Below are 19,614 nucleotides of genomic sequence, written 5' to 3'. Positions count from 1 at the left end.
ATTGTGTGCTATAATAGCGGCTTTTATACATCCAATGTGAATAAATGCAGACAAGGAAGGGATTGCATTCTATATTAATATATACTTTGGTTTTCTAGATCGAGGGTTAATGTCCAAGGAAGGGTTGTCCATGGTGTATATTTAGCATACCTCCCAAGTACCCAGATTTCCTGAGACAGTCCCAATTTTTCTGGCACTGTCCTTTTGTGCCATGTTGCTACCCGTTGTCTTGCTGTGGGGATCACAGGCCGGTTGGAAAGATCCTCTGACAGTCCCAATGAGATGTAAAGTCAATGGAAGTCTGACTGTTCTACCAGAGGCCTCCATTGGACCACCTTGCAAAGCTCTGCAACGAAGTGCCGCAAGGTGGCTCTAGCCCTGGCCAAGCCATTCCCTGCCACATGCCCAACACAGGTGTCCAGATATGAACACCATAGATGTTGGGTATAATTTATCTTGATCTTTGCTTGTATTTGTGTTTTAAAGGTAAGGCATATAATTTACAGTGCTTTAAATCCAACATATGTTAACCGCCATGTTATATGTAAACACAAGTCGGCGTTTGTCTGCATCTTTTAACTTGTCACTGCCTGCTAGTTTTCAAGGAGCGCTGGATTATGCGCAGGGAACACTTAGCGTCATTAGCATTTTCAGGATGTGCAGTTACAATGCGATGCATATGAAAAAATCTCTATAAACACGATCCAGATATGCGGATTGTTGATCAAGATGAAAATAAAGCTCTGAGCGATACTTGACATTATCAGAGGTTGGACAAAGGCTCCGAGCAGCAATTATCCTGGAATGTTTGCAAAAAGTGAACCGTGACTTTTTTTTACAGGGAACAAACTTTTAATTGTATCTGCTGTATCTCAGGCCGCAGCGCCTCGTATTATTATAGGAATATATTTAAAGGTGTAGTCTCATATAGAATCAATTGAGTTCTATTTTGTGTTCTGTGAATCTTGGGCGAAGTTTGGGATTTTTATAACTGCCATATGAGCTGAGGTACTGGCCTGGCCGTAGATAAAACAAATTGCGATTAAATCCTTGGCTGAAACACTCCGATGTTCCTGATGGAAATGCCTCTTCTAGAAGTGCTCACACCAGGGGTTCTGTGCATGAACTGATTATAGTTTGGCTGAACTGGAGGGACTAGTGGTGTTCTCTGCGTTTTATTGAATTCATTTATGATTTAATATGGGTTGTGCATTTTTACTACAGAGGACCTCAGTCACACTGGAGTTCATTCTCGGCTCATCTTTGTTCTCCAAGCCTGTGTTGCTCTTCTCAGCCAGTAAGCATCGCTGAGAAGTTGCAGTGAGAGGGCTGGAGCCTCCCTCACATGTATTTGGCAGTGTCCTCACAACCCACAACTTTCCTTCCTCACTGCCACATATATCTGCTTGGTATTTGTAGGTGGGGTTTGCCACATTCACGATATTTTTAAGGATTGTCCCCTAGAGACTCAATGCTGGAGATGAGTCACAGGAATTACTTTTTTTGCTGTTATTATTATTATTTGCTCCCTTGGTTGATATTTCCTGTGAAGAACAAGGAAAGAATTTCAGCTACGGTATGACGGAACTCTGGCGTGTATGGATATGTAACAATTTAAAGACAAAGTGGGCTGCAGTATGGTTTAACAGGGGCATTTTAACTGTGCTACGCAGCTATCCCCTAAAACCACGCACCCCCTACACACACACTCTCTCTGAAAGATAATGTTTTTCAGGGCTGGATGCTTGGAGATGTGTGGTCTTAGATGCTTGACTCTATAAATAACCCTCCATAAAAGGTATCCAAGATTTTGGTTTACAAGTCTGCTCCCAATCTGTCTCGGAATATAGTTATTTTGTCTACAGACAGCCATTGATTCCGAAATGGATGGAGCGTTGCCTGCCGTAGAACTAAAGCACATTGTTCTGTTGACCTTCTGTGCCAATAATAGCACGCCGACTCCTGCTCTATTTCATGGAAGGTGCAAAGTATGTGTTTGACTTAAGATATCCTTCCTACAAGTCAGGCAACAGTCGGTTCCACGCAGCTCATAGAAGTGTCAGGGTTGTGCCAACATGTAACATGTAACATGTTGCAGTTCATTACAGAAAATAATCAAATATTAGGTATAGCTTGAGTCAAGTCAAGGAGTCGGGGGGGTTAGTGTCCACTTGGAGTCCATCATGGTTTGTAACCATGTCCAGGATTTCAAACGTATGGACATACATGGGAAATCTTCCGGTTTGACCTGGAGTCTGCGGGTGAAGGCCTGCTTCCCTGGCCCTACGGCTCTGTTTACACATTCTCTGGACGGGGGTGTGGTGTGTGACCACGCCCACTTGCCTGCCTGCCTGCCTCACGCTCCTCACTCGTAAAAGTCTGCTTGAGGCTAGCATCAGCCCTATGCGTGGCTTGTTTCTGAAATGGACTGAAAAAGAAAACCTTATCTATGCCAAAAGAAGTCCCTGCCTTCCATAGACTTTAAGAGGAATCATATGGAAGGGTTAATTATGTTATCCAAAGCAGAACTATAACCATTATTTTATAGAGGTTAAGGTGATAAAACTGCCAGTACCTGCCTTTTAGGAAGATGCGTCGCTACATACAGTCTCAAGAATAAATTACTGCTGTTGAACGTCTTCCAGGACAACGTGTACTTGGATCGATCGTAAAGGCATTACGTTGCCTTCAATTTGCTGGCCAGATGATCTAGTAAAGCAGTTTGTTGATGGTGCGGTGTCTATTTCCCGATTGTCTAAATATTTAGAATGGTTTTCCTGCCTATAAAAAGTAAAGTGTATAGGAGTGAATGTGTATATGTATGCATGTCTGGCGTTTTGTGCCAGCGTCTTATATTTGAATGTATAACTGGTGATAAGCGCCTTAGGTGGTTTAAAATGTTTATAATAACTGAAAATATATCTAAAGGAAACTGCAACAAAAATGTTCCCGTTTTTTCTAATGGAGCAGACTTTGGGATTAACCTTTAGCTACTTGCGGTGTAAGACCAACCGTGTGTGTCTTTTACCGGAGCCAGACTGTGAATGATGAGACGGCACATTAAGGCCGTCTGTCGCCTAATGACACAAGGCAACGGTTGGACATGACATTTCGCGCATTAAGTTTGTATTACTGTAGATCGTGTGACTTCTCAAAGGGCGATTTTCTTCCAATAGTTGGTATATAGATCCATTAGCCACCCTTTCTATAGGGTCTGCAGCCTCCATAGCATAGGTAACCGAACTCCTTGCAGCTTCCATAGAAAACGCTAAGGAATGGCGTCCAATTTGTTTAGGTATCCTGGATTCTGTTGGATATTACGGTGGGCTCGGGTGGCTTGTTTTATTTCAGAGGGATAAAAACCGTGTTTGCTCGATTTATGAGGCACTGGTTTTTTTTCCAGAAGAGGAAACCTTTGAAAAGATGACCTTGTTTTATAATCGAGATCGTCTTTTATTCAGATCTCAGATCTACCCCTCTGATCCTGTGATATAGAACTTCCACCGCCTCCTCTAGCCCCTCGGACACCTCATATGCACGCCGGTCTTTACTTATACTTTGCGGATGATTTGTTTACTAGGTATTGTAATGATTAAACAGTGTTTAATGGCTAAAACAGTGTTTTTTTTCCCTATAAGGTCATTCAAACTTTTTTTTTTTTCTTTTAATTTGGGGGGGATTGGTCATTTTATAATCTGGGTCATTTTATAATCGAGCAAATATGGTACTTAATGCTTCTCGTAATGCATATATCTGTAACCGTGGTCAGAACGTATTTGGAAGAAATCACGAGGGAAGGGGCTTAGAATCTGGCTGTATACTAAGCACTTGCAACTTTAGCCAAGAATAGTAATGTGTAAATAATCACGCAGGACAGGGTGATCTGTGAGAAATGTGCTCATATCTACATAAAATCCAGCCACGGGGGAATAGTCGCTTGCAGAACTGATTATTTTGGAGAGCTTCTGAGCATTTGGTAACAGTCGGCACCAGTTATTTTTTTCAACCCAGCTAGGGTTCCATAAATTCAGAAGTCTGTAGTATGTGTACGATGACCATACTACATCTTTTAGTTGGTGTGCGTATGGAAAGTATACATGGTGAGCTTTTATTAGAATAACATAGAAAGGGCTGGTGAAACCACAAGAGTTAGATAGCCTCGGCTTCGAAAACTTTATTGCTGGCACCTATATTTTTATTGTATTTTTTACACCGATCTTATGATTTCACCCCAAGCTGGCGCCTAACTTTTATTTTTTTGGTCTGGTTTCTAACTCAATGCTGTTCATACCCCAGGTGGACGTTTGTGGCACTGCTTAGACGATGCGGTCCTAACCTCATAGCAATGTTTCAAAATATGCAGACATATAAAATGTGTTCCGTTTTCTGTTAACTTTTCCAACATTAGTCCCAAGGATGTTTTTCTTTTTCTGTGCAAACTCAAGTTGGAAATCTTCCTAAACAAATTGTTTGCATGGCTGTATGGGAAGCAAATTCATCCCCGCTTGCACTTTGCTTACCCAGCTGATATCCGCGGTATAGTACTGGTGAGCGGCCTCGGAATGTCACGGTTCTGCATCTCGGCTGCTCGTAATCCAGGGCGGCAACGTTACTGAGCCTTCAGGCAGATTGCAAATGACAGGAGGAATTCGGGGAAGGGATACGAACTGCACCTCATTCCACATTTTTTTTCTTTTTCTCCTACTATTACAGATTACAGAATGAAAAATGGATGAATGTGAGAGCGGGAGACATCATCAGACTGGAGAACAATCAGTTTGTCGTTGTGCGTAATTTAATATTTTCAATGTTTTTAAATTTTTTAAAAAAATTTGCCCATCATTCATATTGGCAGGGATGTAGGGAAGGGTGTTAATCCCTTTTAATAGCATATGTATATCTGCTGTATATTGTGTTCTTTGTAACATCTCTAGCGAGCGTGGGCTTATGAACTGGGGATGACCAGACCCCACGTTATTTAACGTTATTTTACACTAGCAACAGGGCTATTGTCAAGTGCCAATTCCCCCATAAAATGAGCGGAGAAAAGTATTTACCTACCCCAGTCTTCTTTCAACACTCGTGTTTGTTTACTAGCTGTTCACTATTATCACCAGTAGATGGCACTGTGTTGCTGTACACATTATGCCTGTTCTTCTCTCTAATTAATTACAATAGTATGAAATCATTATCGACAATAAATCTGTTTTTTAGACACTAGCTTTGCTTTATTACACACACAGAATTTTAGGGTTAAAATACACACATTTTATGGTATTTATAATGGTGGAATGGCTATATACTACTGCTAATACCATGCTTTATGTATTCATCACTAATGGAAGGTGATCCATCTTTGCATGATGGATATTGTGTTATATATTTTTTCTGAAATTCATCAAATAGATCAGTTACCGATATGTTACTCATTATTCTGACAAGGGGATGGTCATGCACAGCTCATAAAACAGAAATGTCAGTAAATGTCCACTATAGACAGGGTGAATCACACGTTAACCGTTTCAGAGCGATTTCCTCGAAAAGGGTTTCATTTCACAGAATTAATAGGTCATGGAAATTGGGTAAATCCATTAGGAGCGTGGTGCAATAGATTCTGAGTAACTACCATTTGCACTAACATATAAATATTTATATCCTCAGGCTGATATGCTGCTTCTTTCCAGCAGTGAGCCACATGGTCTCTGCTACGTTGAAACAGCTGAGCTCGATGGGTGAGGTTTTTTTTCTTCTTCTTCGCTGATATTCGTGTTTTGATCTGCAGTATATTACTTTACTCTCTCTGACACCAGCCATTTGTGAAACTGGAATGTTAGTTTGATTTAGAACATTGCGTTTTTCATCTGTATTATGGTTTCCAACATCACTGATTAAACCCCCAAATCCACATATTTTGCGTAATTACTACATTAAGTCCATTTTTTATCCGTTTGACATAAGTTAAACATTTCATCTTTCACCCACACTTGTGTCAAATATTGTTAGCCTGCGTCTGCGTATTACCGGAAGAAATTTCTTATGCATAACATGTTTTCAGACTTCACAGTTCTTGTAGATATGGACCACTGTGTAGAAATTCCAATATTTATTCAAACGCTGTGGTTTTCCTAAACTTTATAAAAGCCACCGATCGATCGCCCAAGACCACTCAGTGCCATATGCCGTCATAAAAACCCCAATAAATATAATAGCTTAATCAAACAAAGGAGGAGCCCCCCTACTTAAATGCCACCAGGATTCGGATGAGTAATCAAACCCGAATACACCAAACTTAAGACTAAATAGTTAGAATCATGCCATAGCCAACGCTATGTATAAACACACGGCGGCTTCATTATTTATTATTTTAGTATTATAAAGAGACAGTCCAGCAATAGTAGCAGGTTAGACGGGGAATGCTGCAGAAGGCCCTCTCTATCTTCTGTGGGCAAGGGTTAGGGCACAAGGATTAGGGAATAAGGTGCCCCAATTAATCCATCACAGAGGAGGGAGGACCAGTTTAGAGGTTTGAACTCAAATTCAAGCATCCTTAGATAAATGCTCATCCAAATATAATCAGTTCACAATTATTACAGGGACAGCGGTGCTAGATACTAAGTAATATATAGGATGGATCAGGTGTAGCATATTCAATTAATCTGTACATATAATAATTGTTTAAACAATGGTAACCTAAATGTAGCTGTCCATCTGTTCAGCGTGAACTCCTATCATACTCAATCCACATTGAGTGGGACGTATGTTTAATACCTCCGAGACATGTAACGGATTCTTAGCCTTTGCTGCTGATTAACAATGTTAACCCGTGTCGATTACTGCTGTATAATGAGCTTACGTAACAAAATCCTATTTCAGTTTTTTTTTCTGATCACTTGAGTCGTCACCTGGTCTTGTTATAATATATCTTTTAATTGAATTCATATTGGTTGACCAAAAGCGTGCTTAACACTCTACCGGTAATTGAAGGTATTTATTTGCGTGATACATCATATACCATTCCACTTCAAATAAAGCTCGGTAGATTTAGTGTAGTCATATTGTAAACACAAGGGGCTCAATGAACAAATGAATGATGATGTAATTAGAATATCATAATATTTAGTACAATTTTGGTCATATTGCTTGAAGTTTTTTTTCTTTTCTTTTATTTTACTAGATCTGTAATTGGTTCTTCTCCGGTTCTTACATTGTAATTATAGTTATAGTAACGTTTTTTGTGTTCACATATTTTTGTGTCGACGTGTAAGTGGCGTGTCACAACGGGAACAAATCTTCATTTTATGTTTTTTGTAACAATACAAAAAAAATAACATTAAAAATTAACTAGGGCTCTTGGCTCGGGGAAAGGGTGGAGGTTCTGCTCCACATCTGCTTCCAGAAGAAGAATGAGGTCCAGTGACAAACCTTTCTTCTAGTATCACAATTATTGTTTTGTTATAGTGTGTGTGGAATGTGTAGTATTGTATACATTGTATATGGTATTCTCCTAGCTTTGTGAACGCTGGGAAACTGTTCTGTAGATTTAAGGGCACCTCTAGATTTGAAAGTAACCTATGGGAGGGCTGGGCAGCCTTTTTAGCCTGGTGACAAAACTAATCTCTTTGGGCGGCTATAAAAAAAGCAATTGGGCTAAGTGACACAGTACTTACTGTTTAGTCCGGTGCATGCTTCCAGAGGGATTACATGGACATCCCAGACATCGCTCAGAAAGGTCAGAAAATGAATACAGTTTGTTACTGATACCCTGGTGACCATATGCCCAACGTCTTGCAAAAAAAAAAAGAGGGCGGATTCTAGCATTGGCCCAAAATCTTTAAATCTGAGCCACCAGATGGAGAATCAGTGGAGAATTAAAACCAATTGTATCAATGCATGAATGTCAGGGAGTTCATACCTTTCCTCAGTTGGCTGATATGTAAATGTTGGGAGTGATAGGTATAATCGCCCATAGGCTTGTGACAGACAATGGTGCTTTATTTGTTGGACTGTCCATTACTTCGGTGTAGTTCCCTCTGAGGTCAGTAAGCTGAGCCTTATTATTATCATATGCAATAAGTAATCTCTTGTCTTCTTCAGTCATTAAATGGTCCTTGCCAGGAGCAGTGTCCACTGAAATGTGTAAAGGGACCGAAGGATGTTTAGTCCTCAAACCAGGCCAGGGAGTTCTGCACCACCTTCTGCAAGGTTTTATATACCACAGGAATATACCTCTTATGTTACAGTGGGAAACAGGGGGCAAAGAAAGCTTTTTGTTATTAAATACCCTTTGGTTCGAAGACTGGAAATGCACCCCATGTGGTAACTGATACAAGCCACCAAACACACCATTACCTACTGCATACCGAGCTTTAAAGAGGCCAAACTGAGAATTAAGTTATTCGGATGTGTCTCCTACTGGTAGATGCTCAGATTTGTATGTGGGCTAAAGCAGGGAAACCGGCTATAACTTCTTAAGCAAAAAATGAGCCATCATGGCATTTATTGGCATGAGAAAGGGCAATGTCGTTTTTTTTGGTCTTTGGTAGCCAAACCTCTGTCACCACATTGTACAGTTCCCCGACAGACACTGGATCCCTGATATTGACATAAACCAGATACGCTGTTTCCGGAGTTCAGAGTTTTGCAGCCACTCATTCAAATAAACAGTATCATGGAGTTTCGTAGCAGGCAGGGCCCTCCTTAACCCTTTAAGTACCAGCAGATGTCTCGGTGCCTTGACTCTCCCAGACACACGAAAGGTTTGCTTCCTAGACACCAGATGAATAGTGTACGTGTGTGTCTAGGGAATTGTGATCCTGGCTATGAATCAAAACCTGCATGCCAGTCGCAAAATCACCCCATTCCTCATCTTCGCTGTGATGTTATTGCCAAGGGAGGGGCGTGTTAACTGGTTGCAATCATTTTACTTGATTGTGGCCGCCTTCGATTTGTTTCTGAAATCTAGCTTATATGTGACTATTTAATAATTTAATTTGCCAAGTTGTGTATCGTTGTATATTTTTAAGGGAAACAAATTTGAAAGTTCGCCAAGCTCTACCCGTAACTGCGGACCTTGGAGAAAATGTTTCCACGCTCGCAGAATTTGATGGTAAGTTTTTGAATGAAAGATTGTGTGGGCATCGGCGTGTACCCTAACCAGGTAAATGGACGTGCTTTCCTGGACTGAGGCAGAACTACGAATCGACTACAAGGAGACGGCTACTAATCTAAACCTAACAATGTTAGAGTATAATCCAAATCTCTAGCTTTATGTTATGTATGTATTCTGTGTCCTGCCACCTCTGAGCATTAGTTGTGGGATGTTTATTAGTTTCATTGTTCGGTTTTCCCAACCATTGGAAAGAAAGATTTCGATTACAGGTGCCAGTTGAAGAAAATGTTAGTATGTGTGTTTCTGGTGACTAGTGCCTGGATGCCAACTAGTTGTGTAGCACCGAACTGTTGGGTATGCATGCCATAGTACTCAAGGTAAAATGCCCCCACTTGACTGGGACAGGTTAGACAGCAGGTATGGTAGCTCCACAGCCAGTGTTGAACACCATATCTGGTAAACGTCACACTTGGCTTGTACCCAGTAAAGTGCTCACTCAACCTCATTGTAGTTGTAGTTAAGAATAGCTAGAAAGGCAATTGTTGTCCAGGCTTGACCTCGGAGATTCCTATAAATTCTCTTTCCCCCTCTTACGAAACTTTATATTATATTGTTAACTTAAAATTAATTCATAGCAGACTTTCTCGGCAGGGGTGGACGCAGCCTTCCTGGACATCTCAGAAAGGACCATGTAATGCAATCATTCTAGGAAATACCAATCTGATGTATTATAGTTTGGCTAATAGATTTTGGAGTCAGAATGCTTCCTGTTTAGATGATCTGCAAATCCAAACATCATAATTATTGACCATAAAGTGAAAGTTTTGCTCCTTCAAGCAATCACTTTATTTGTAATCAGAATTGTCTGACATACTCTGGGATGAATCTCAGGAAAATGTGACGTCCCTCTCATTTTAGTTTAAAAAATGGGATTTCTGGAGATTCTGTTTAGACTTAACTTGAAATATATCACCAAGTCCGTTCATGTTCCAGAAGATTGAAAAAAGCATTTTCAACTGTTCTCCCTAATGGAATATCGTGTTAGACTCATTATCCAGTCCAGCCAATATAGAGCATCTGAGATGATGTTAGGCAGCTGTCATGTTGATATAATAGGTTCCAAAGTCAGGGCATCCATCAATAATCACATATTTTCAACAAAGAATTAAGCTTTTACAAAATGCCATTGTGCTAATAAAAGAAGATGGAGATGATTTAAAGTAAATTATTTATGTAGCTGTAAAACGCTAAAATAAATTTTACTAATTCACGGTCTAATATTTATAAGAAAACAGTGTTTATTTTCAGTTGCCTTGCATGGTTGTCTGGAAAAGATTTTTTTTCCATATAAGGCCAGTTTTGATTATTAAAGTAGGAAATAGTAATGTGTCAAAATTTCATATTCCCCATTGTCATTTCTTGTGTAGCTAGTGCTGCTGCTATAGTGGACAAATATGAATTGCCAACAAAGCTTCGAATAGAGCTTAACCCTGACCTCATACCTAAAATTAACATTTCAATTCAGGAACACCCTCAGCTATGGATCTGGTCCGGCTTTTGTCTGGCCATCTAGCACAGTGCCTGGTGGGCCAATAGGGCCGTCTACTTACCCATACTGCAGCTCCAGGGGCAGATTGGCTTTTGTAGCGTGCATCTGGGTATATCCAGCCGACAGACACAGGTACATCATTTTTTGGGCTTCTGGCCTTAAAGGGCAATCCCCTGGATCTGGTGAGGCATGGAAATAAAATGGTTGAGAAACACTAAACCTAAATCAATTTAAACAATGGATATGGTAGCTCTGCAGCTAGTGTTGACGGCCAACGTTCGTATGGAACATGTATATGTAAACTAGAGATAGCCAGTAGGACGTGTTCCAGAACAAGAACTCAAAGGAGGCCTATCTGCCATTCTACTGGGTGTTGTATGCTAGTTCAGCAGTTAAACTGACCACAACGATTCTGAAACCGGTGATCGTCAGCTTCTGATAAATACTATACACACAATGGCATTCGGTTAATGAGTTCACTTGCGCGTGTGTTTTGAAAGATTTTCATGACTTTGGTCCTGCAACAATTATTCAGAGCGATATTTTGCTTGGATCTGCCTCTAAATGTACCGCACAGCCTGTTAGAAAGTGAACATGGGTATAATATTCAGAAATTATGGAAGAATCAATAGCTATGAGAGCAAGAACTATTATTTATATTTGTAGTGCAAAGGCATAGTAATTGGGAAATAAGAGATTAATTGAAGTGTTGCTAAATGTAAAACTACAGAATACATATATACCAATGCATTTATCACATTTAGAACAGTCTACTTATACAACCATTCTACTGGGAAAAATGAAAGGGATTGTAATTATTTATGTAATTGGTATAATTCCATTTAATACCTGAACTAACCAGACCTATATGATTTTGTGTGTGAGATGTAGTGCGCTCATTGTTTTAATGTTTCTTTTTCCACCATCAAATGCTTGCGGCCATTCAAAGAAATTGATGTTTCACAACTATAATCACTCCATAAAAATCTAATTAAAATTAACAGAAGCCATCTCTGAAAACCAACTACTATCGATCAGCGGAACAAACATCATAAAGTTGGCTGGCTTTAGATTGGTCTGTGCAATTCCATTTACGTCCGCCCCGCTTTCATCAATAGAAGATCTATTCAAGGTCTAATTTGGATTTGATTAGCTTTGAGTTTTATGGAGCCGGGAGCCAAATTTAAGCAAGTTCAGATGAACAGGAGCGATAAGCAAGCAGAGAGCTTTGTAATGAGCGGAATGTTTGTTGTTGTTGGATGTTACCCTCAACATTAACGATGATCACACTTGCAAGTGTGTCACTGCTTCGTTTTAGCAATCGAATTTGTTATAATTCACTGCATATATTGTATGTGAAGTGCAGGGAAAACTAAGGACTTTTAGCAAATATTCAAATAAAATACGGTGTATTGCAGGGGCGTCCAACGTGCGGCCCTCCGGCTGCTGCAGAACTACATCTCCCATAATGCCCGTTCAGCTAAGGGGCTGGCTGAGGAGTATGGGAGATATAGTCCTGCAGCAGCTGGAGGGCCGCACGTTGGATGCCCCTGGTGTATTGTGTACAATTTCACTCATATTTTCTTACTACTTGAGATCAGAAAGGGGTTATTTACTAAACAGAGTTGTGGTTTCAGCTCCCTCACTTTCCTATCCATTAGTGTTGACCATGAAGGGTCAACAGTGGCACTGGCTTAAGCTGGCCCTGCATAGTGGATAGTTTAATGCTGTAGAGAGGACCAGACATGTTCCTTCTTCAGCAGAAGCTCATCAGGGTTGACCCTTCCTAATGTATAGTGACGCAGAGGAGTTGAAATCAAACCTTTCCTGTTCTCATCGTTCCAAGGACAGATGCTGCCTACACTGTTTGGTATTTTAGAGTCCAATCCGCTGATAAATGTTTTTACCTACCAAAATGGGTCATCTGCTTTGGAAAGTCGTGGCCTGGATTAGTAGACTAGTTTTGTATTTTGAGTACTGTTATATTCTGGCAATATCTGCTAGGCAGGAACAACTGGCTCGCACTTTTACGGTGTTAATTACATTGTTTTAATGTTTATTTTTTTTTTATAACTAAAACGACCCTTTTATCCAAAAGTGTTCCAGATATGAATTGTGTCTGCAATTTGCGTGCTGGTTTTGTCTAATTGAATGCATTCGTTATTCAAATTGTGCTTAGAATAATCTTAAATCTTGCATGAAAAGTATTTGACATCTATATGGTTAAGAAAACAAATGAACTGCCTTTAGTTCAGCCATCCAGAAATGCGGAGCGTGTCACATTCCTACGCCATATCCGATGTATCACCCTTCCTTGTGTGAGCTTGGAAAATATTCAGCCCAAAGCTTAAATAAAGTAAATAAAATAAAGGTCAAAAGAAAAAAAACATGCAAAAACAGGTTCTTAAGAAAATCCTGCTTTACGTTTATAAGTCTGTTTGAATTTGGAGCCCTCCCGAGAATAGATTCTGAATTTGGAACGTGTGTATTTGTGTGTAGCCATGTAATGTACGCAACACCTTACACAATTCAGACTAAATAACAAAGGAATGGGCTGGCCCTTCTGCCTAAACGGTGGAGGAGACTGTCTAGGGCTCAGAGCTGGGATTTGGGGGCAGCTGCTTTGTTAGGAAGCAAGGAGGGGTGTTAGTAAAGTCAATCTCATGCATTGCTGGAAACCCTAGGGACACGTCTAGGAATATTAAGTACAATTGGTTTTCAAATCTCTCTTTGATGCTAACTTAATGATTCATTTGAAAATACTTTATTAGCGCAGGTCACTGCAACTCCAGACGAGGTGCTGTAAGAGTTTGGATTCTGGTTTTCGTTCAGCATCAAGGGATATGGCCTTTAGCGTAGACAATTGGGAAAGTAAAAAGAAAAAAAAACACGTAGAGAAGTATTTAAAGATGGAAGTGATGGATGAACACATTTATGCTTACCGCCCGATATTTAAATGGCCAATGATACATGACATGGGGTGAGGCTGTACGGAGACTTTGCAACTAATTGACTTATGGGACTGAGTAAGGGCAGTTAGAAGAAGTCTTATTTTATTTACACAGTACAATTTATAGTTCCATCCCCTGCTCTTTCTATACAAAATAAGGTGATCTTAAGGGCTGTAGAACCCTGTCATATGCTCACATTAAGCAAACACAACCTAAAAATGACTGATATCAAGGGAGGAAAGAGTGACAAAGGGATTAGGGTACCAACGAGGGACTGACCCTTTAAAAAAGGGACCTCCATAACATGTGTTGGAGAAAGAGGTAGCGTTAAATGGCTGGCACAACAGCAACACATGTATATATCTCTCGTAGCCAAACACTGACTTTTGTCTGTACTGGTAGAAACTTTTTTCTTTATGTACTTTGGGCTACACCAGCTAAACTATATTTCGTATAGTTCTCAGGTGGCAAGGCGTCTGTTGCAGGATACGCGTCTGACTATTAAATTGCACTTTAGTCATTTTGAACTTGTGACAAGCAATTGAGATCAACAAACAAGCGAATCCTCAGAAGTTTATTGTCTTTTACAGGGGAGGTTGCGTGTGAGCCTCCGAACAATAAACTAGACAAGTTTACTGGAACTCTGATCTGGAAAGACTGCAAGTATTCTCTGAATAACGGCAAGATGCTCTTGAGAGGATGTGTTCTGAGAAACACAGAATGGTGCTTTGGGATGGTGATCTTTGCAGGTACAAATTCAAATGATTTGCCTTTCTAATGGGGGTGAGGATAGCTTTCTCATATGGAATACGCCATGATTTCATTGAGTTTTTAGGCATCATATTTAGTGGATTTCTTATCTGTAAGGGACCAGGGAGGGGGCAGAAATGCATGCGATTTGCATGTTCTTTCGTGCTTTAGATAAGTACTGAGATGCTATGTCATTTTTGCAGGCCCTGACACTAAATTAATGCAGAACAGCGGTAAAACTAAATTTAAAAGAACCAGCATTGACCGGCTAATGAATACACTAGTGTTGTGGGTAAGTTCATACATGGTGTCTCGGAGAAACAAGACGTTGTTATTTTAACCTCGTTTTATATCATAACATGGTGTTGTCCAGCAGAGCCTGGATTTTTGTGTAAACCGATCCAGATTGATATTTTCAACCCTACCTTTGTTTTAACTGCATATGTTTGTGTTGATCTAGATCTTTGGTTTCCTTACTTGCATGGGGATCATCCTGGCGATAGGAAACTCAATATGGGAATATCAAGTTGGCAGTCGCTTCAGAGTCTACCTTTCTTGGGACGAAGTGGTGAATAGCTCTGTATTTTCAGGATTTCTCACATTTTGGTCATACATCATCATTCTGAACACCGTTGTACCCATTTCTTTATATGTAAGGTAAGTTGTGATATGTTATCGTTGCATTTACCACACATGGAGCCTGCATACTTTTTTATTTTAGTGCATTGCACACTGTCAGAGCTACGTATCATATGGAGTCACCTCGACCTGCTGGTTATAGCTGATTCTTTTAGCAATGATGATTTACAAACTATATTTTTAGAAAGTTCGGTTAAACCTTAATTAGCATGGTCTTACAAGAACATGAACCAGTGAAAATGGTACCTCCATTCCTCCTGTACAATGTAGACATCTTCTAAGTGTGAAAACAACCCCACATAATAACCTACATATAAGAATGCCTAGATATGAAACATGCCCCATAAAGTTAATCATAAGAAGTATCTTAACCTTGACACCATGAGAGCCTTGATTATGAAGATAATTTATATTGAGAGTTACGACATCCCATTATACTTTTAATATAAATAACAAATTGTGTTTTTTGTTTTTGTTTTGTTTTTTTTTTTTTAGTTTAATGGCAAATTCTACCTACAATTTAAGTGCAATTGATTTTTTCTATTTGCATCATACACAGCCATCGTGCTTCTCCAAGTTGGTTATGAAATGATGTGTGCCATGTTAGAGAATTAGTAGCACAAAAAATGAAAATTTAGAATTTATTTTGCCAAAAAAGTGAGTTGAGAGCCTTTATAAACGCAGCTAATAAATAAAAAGTGACATACCCCCTTTGTGCCAATATTGGTATAAGTGTTTTAGTTCATTTTGCTTAGAGAATTTTCTGCTATGCGTACCTGGGAACTTCCATTCTTCAGGGGCTGATACTTTTTGTGGGCGGGGCTAGCCCCAAACCCTTTCAGTTTGTATGGTGATGGCAGGGGAAATGGGTGGGAATGGGGCGTGCTTAAACCCTGTGAAACAGAGATTGCGAAATAGCCTCTCCAGGTGAAAAAGTTCCCGGGTATGCTGATACATAAGGTAGAGTTTCATCACATCCTTCATCAAGCTTTGTTTTGGAACTTTCATCAGAAAGTTTGGCGATGAGTTTCGGCACATTTAATTAATTATTTATGATTTATCTTTGTTATTGCATAGTTGTACTGACAATATTGTTTTCCTTTTTGCTTCATTCATCAGTTAACAGGTAAGCAGAGGTGGACAGCATTGTCACTCCTGCTCCTGAAAACCCAGGCTTGGTATACCTTGTGTTTAATAGTTTCTGTAGTTTTATTATCCCTCACTCCTGCAATCCCCTATAGTTTATTATAGCTATTTTTGATATGTGCATATATTTTTCCCAAAATGTCCTTATAGTAATGTAGTTTTTCCGATGATTGAAATTATTCCATGAGCTATTACAAAGTTGGCGAATAAAAGGGAAACGTGTTGCAATAAATAACCCATAATAAGCGTCGACCAGCTGCCCAGGTCCTATAACAGGCCCCTTCACAGGCTCCAGTGTCTATACCTATGAGGGGCCATAGGGGCCGCTTGCAACCGGCAGCTACACTAGCAATTTCTCCTGCATGGTGTAAGCATCGCCTGATGTTGGCGAGCGTTGGAATATGACACCACCTCCCAGAACCCAGCATCAGGCAGCGCCCAGACCATAAAAGAGAATGGATAGTGAAGAGAACTGTGCTCAGGAGCCTCCTGTGTGCTCCATTAATTGTGTGGGCTGAAGAAGTCCAATCAGCGCGTGCACACAAGTTGAACAGGGGTTTTCTTAAAACCCTAATTGCATTCCTTTCCCCTGCGAGAGCCTTATTTCCAAGTAAGCACATCATTTCTAGCATCTTGTAAACACAGAGGTCTTTTGTATATAAAATGTTTTTTTACTATGCCAAGTCAAACGCTTTAATGTCACACAATAAGACTTCAAGCTGGACTTCTATTAAGCAGAAAGCCCGTATTTTATTTTAATATCTCAGGCAGCGAGCAGTCATCTGCCCCAATATAAATTCATTATTGATATTACAGTATGTGGCTTTGTATAATCTGTTCACAGTAGACTCCTTTCAATGTTTTTTTTTTATTATTATTATTATGTTTTATTTTATTATATTTCTTCAGTTTGTCGATTCTTTTTCTGCCCGGTGTAGGATTTCCTCACACGCATCTCAAATAAAGCTTGTTTTATTTTCTTTTAATCTCTATCCAGCTAGGTTTTAACCAAGTGAACTGCCTGCATTTGGTTGGCATTATGTCCAAAACACCCCGAACCCTTTGTCTAGTTACATTTCAAGAATAATTACTGCATGCGTGCATTTATACGGCGTGTTTCGATTTGTCCTGTGAGAAGCGTATAGGGAGCCCAGCATAATTCTTATATAGATCTTATACCAACTATACCATCTAATTCATAATGTCATAATCTACTGTCACCAATCAAGTTGTGTTATACATGGCCACCTTAGTGTTTTTGCTGGAGATACTCTTTAAGCTTAGCTCGTCATAGAACATTTTTAGATTGGTCTCATCTAAGTCTGACCACTGGTGATCACTTTCTTTAATTGTATATCTGAATGCACATACTTCTGTTTTTACATCATTGAGTTTTTATGGATCATTTTTATATTTTTTGGCCAAAATATAGGTTTGAAATCCCTTCGTTCTAAGTTAAGTGTTTGGTATTTTGGGAAAGATTGAAAGTGCACAATATCCACATACTTTAACCGTGAATTTAGTATTTCAGGTCTGTCCCCCTGTAGTAACCCTTAAGTACTTCGGTGCCTGTTGTGTTCCCTTTGGGGTTTTGTGTAGCATAGTCATTTGTGTGTCATACATTAGTGATTTGCTTGTTTCCTTCCGCCATTTTGTTTCCCTCAAACCTAAAGTTCGGACAATTGCTAAGCTATGTTACCTACGCAAAACCCTCTTGTACATCAATAAAAGTGTCCTTCCATACTGAGATGGCGTAACACTGGCGGTTAATAAGGGCAAGAATTATGGGGAATTACAGGAGTATACCATTAAGTTATATATACAAACACCGATATTTCAACCCATTCTTTGTCAGAATGTTCATTTTACTTGGGGAGGGTTTGGCAACACTGATCTATAACGTACTTGTATCATACGTTCTGTGCCAATGAATCTGAAGGATTTGAAAAAGTGCAGTTTAATGAAGTAGTTTAAAGAGGGGAAAAAAAAGAGTTCAGTTCATGTATTTTCCAGTTAGCTATAGCTGTTAAAGGGTGTTTTTATTTTTAAAGCGTTGAAGTCATCCGGCTTGGACACAGTTACTTTATCAACTGGGACAGAAAAATGTATTACGCTAAAAGAGGCACCCCTGCCGAGGCCAAGACCACCACACTCAACGAGGAACTTGGGCAAATAGAGTATATATTCTCGGACAAGACAGGAACGCTCACCCAGAACATTATGACGTTCAACAAATGTTCAATAAATGGAAGAGTTTATGGTAAGTAAGCTACTCCAAAAGGGGTGCCTGAAGAAGAGACCTAGATAGTCTTAAAAGCTTGCAATCCATTATACGCCAGCTAGCCAATAAAGGTATCATCTTTACCAACTGATTAATGACGGATCATTAAAGTGCTTTTTAATTCTACTTTGGTGTGATCTGACCCACAGTAGATCAAATTGCTTTCTAGGGAAAGATCAGATCTGAATGTCCGCTTGTAACCGCTTAGTTCACGTCAGGGTCTCTGGCGTAGGCAATGCCGTTTTAATGAATATAACTTATGTTATGTACAAATACTCGCTACTCATCAATTTGTGTGTTTGTTTTGTAGGTGAAGTGCGGGATGAACTTGGGCGTAAAGTGGAAATCACCGAGGTATAAAAGTGTTATAACTTTAATGCTTCTACACCCCCAATGTAGACACAGCAGACTTTCTGAATTTGAGGGGTGGGATGTTACTGGAAGACTATAGCTTAGGTCTGTTGGGACAAACATGTTTACTTATGGATGGTTTAAAGTAAACGATTGCTAAAATATTTATAGGAAGTATTAGCTGTGAATAAATCCAAATTCAGTTGCTGTATTCCCTGACCTTTACATGGAAGGAAAGGAGGCATTCTCTTGGGCTGACAAAGTTAATACATATTTTCCTATGTACTGTAATGTTGTTCACTGCGCTGGAATTTTGGCTTAAATTCACTTTTTGAGAACGAGGGCTTTCCAATTCGTATGCATGTCGGAAACTGTAGACGTGGAGGTGTCATTTTTCTTTCTTGCTCGAGTGTGCCAGCTCACTACTTTCATAGCCTCCTATATCCAAGTCGCTACAGTTGGGACTGTTACCTATTTACTCATTATTTTATAGTTATTTACATTACTGCTGGCGTGTGCGAATAACACAGATTAATATTACATCTTTCTGATCTATTTAAAGCTTTTTTTTTTTTATGTTTTCAGAAAACTCCGCCGGTGGATTTCTCATTCAATCCTCTTGCTGATAGGAGGTTTCATTTTTACGATCGCAGCTTAATTGAATCTATAAAACTGGAAGATCATCACGTACACGAGTTTTTCAGATTGCTCTCTCTCTGTCACACCGTCATGACCGAGGAGAAAAATGCAGGTCTGTACCCCTTCCAGATGTACGTTGTTCCTTTATATCACACACGAGACCTGCTTTGTTGAGCAAGTATTCGTAACAGAAGCCAGG

The 19,614-nt window shown here is 39.6% G+C and overlaps 1 protein-coding gene across 1 annotated transcript in view; it reads left to right on the top strand.

Annotated features, from left to right (window-relative positions):
* Positions 1 to 19,614, top strand: part of ATP8B4 (ATPase phospholipid transporting 8B4 (putative)) — a 65,991-nt gene that overhangs the window by 25,833 nt on the left and 20,544 nt on the right. The window contains exons 6-14 of the mRNA XM_053465134.1: positions 4,714 to 4,786; positions 5,662 to 5,732; positions 9,024 to 9,106; positions 14,200 to 14,358; positions 14,563 to 14,651; positions 14,820 to 15,016; positions 18,196 to 18,404; positions 18,736 to 18,779; positions 19,362 to 19,527. Coding sequence (XP_053321109.1) covers positions 4,714 to 4,786; positions 5,662 to 5,732; positions 9,024 to 9,106; positions 14,200 to 14,358; positions 14,563 to 14,651; positions 14,820 to 15,016; positions 18,196 to 18,404; positions 18,736 to 18,779; positions 19,362 to 19,527 — 1,091 coding nt within the window. The remainder of the gene's footprint in view (positions 1 to 4,713; positions 4,787 to 5,661; positions 5,733 to 9,023; positions 9,107 to 14,199; positions 14,359 to 14,562; positions 14,652 to 14,819; positions 15,017 to 18,195; positions 18,405 to 18,735; positions 18,780 to 19,361; positions 19,528 to 19,614) is intronic.

This window comes from Spea bombifrons, chromosome 4 (assembly GCF_027358695.1).
Source record: "Spea bombifrons isolate aSpeBom1 chromosome 4, aSpeBom1.2.pri, whole genome shotgun sequence".
NCBI classification, from domain to species: domain Eukaryota; kingdom Metazoa; phylum Chordata; class Amphibia; order Anura; family Pelobatidae; genus Spea; species Spea bombifrons.
This window is presented reverse-complemented; position numbering and strand designations above follow the sequence as displayed.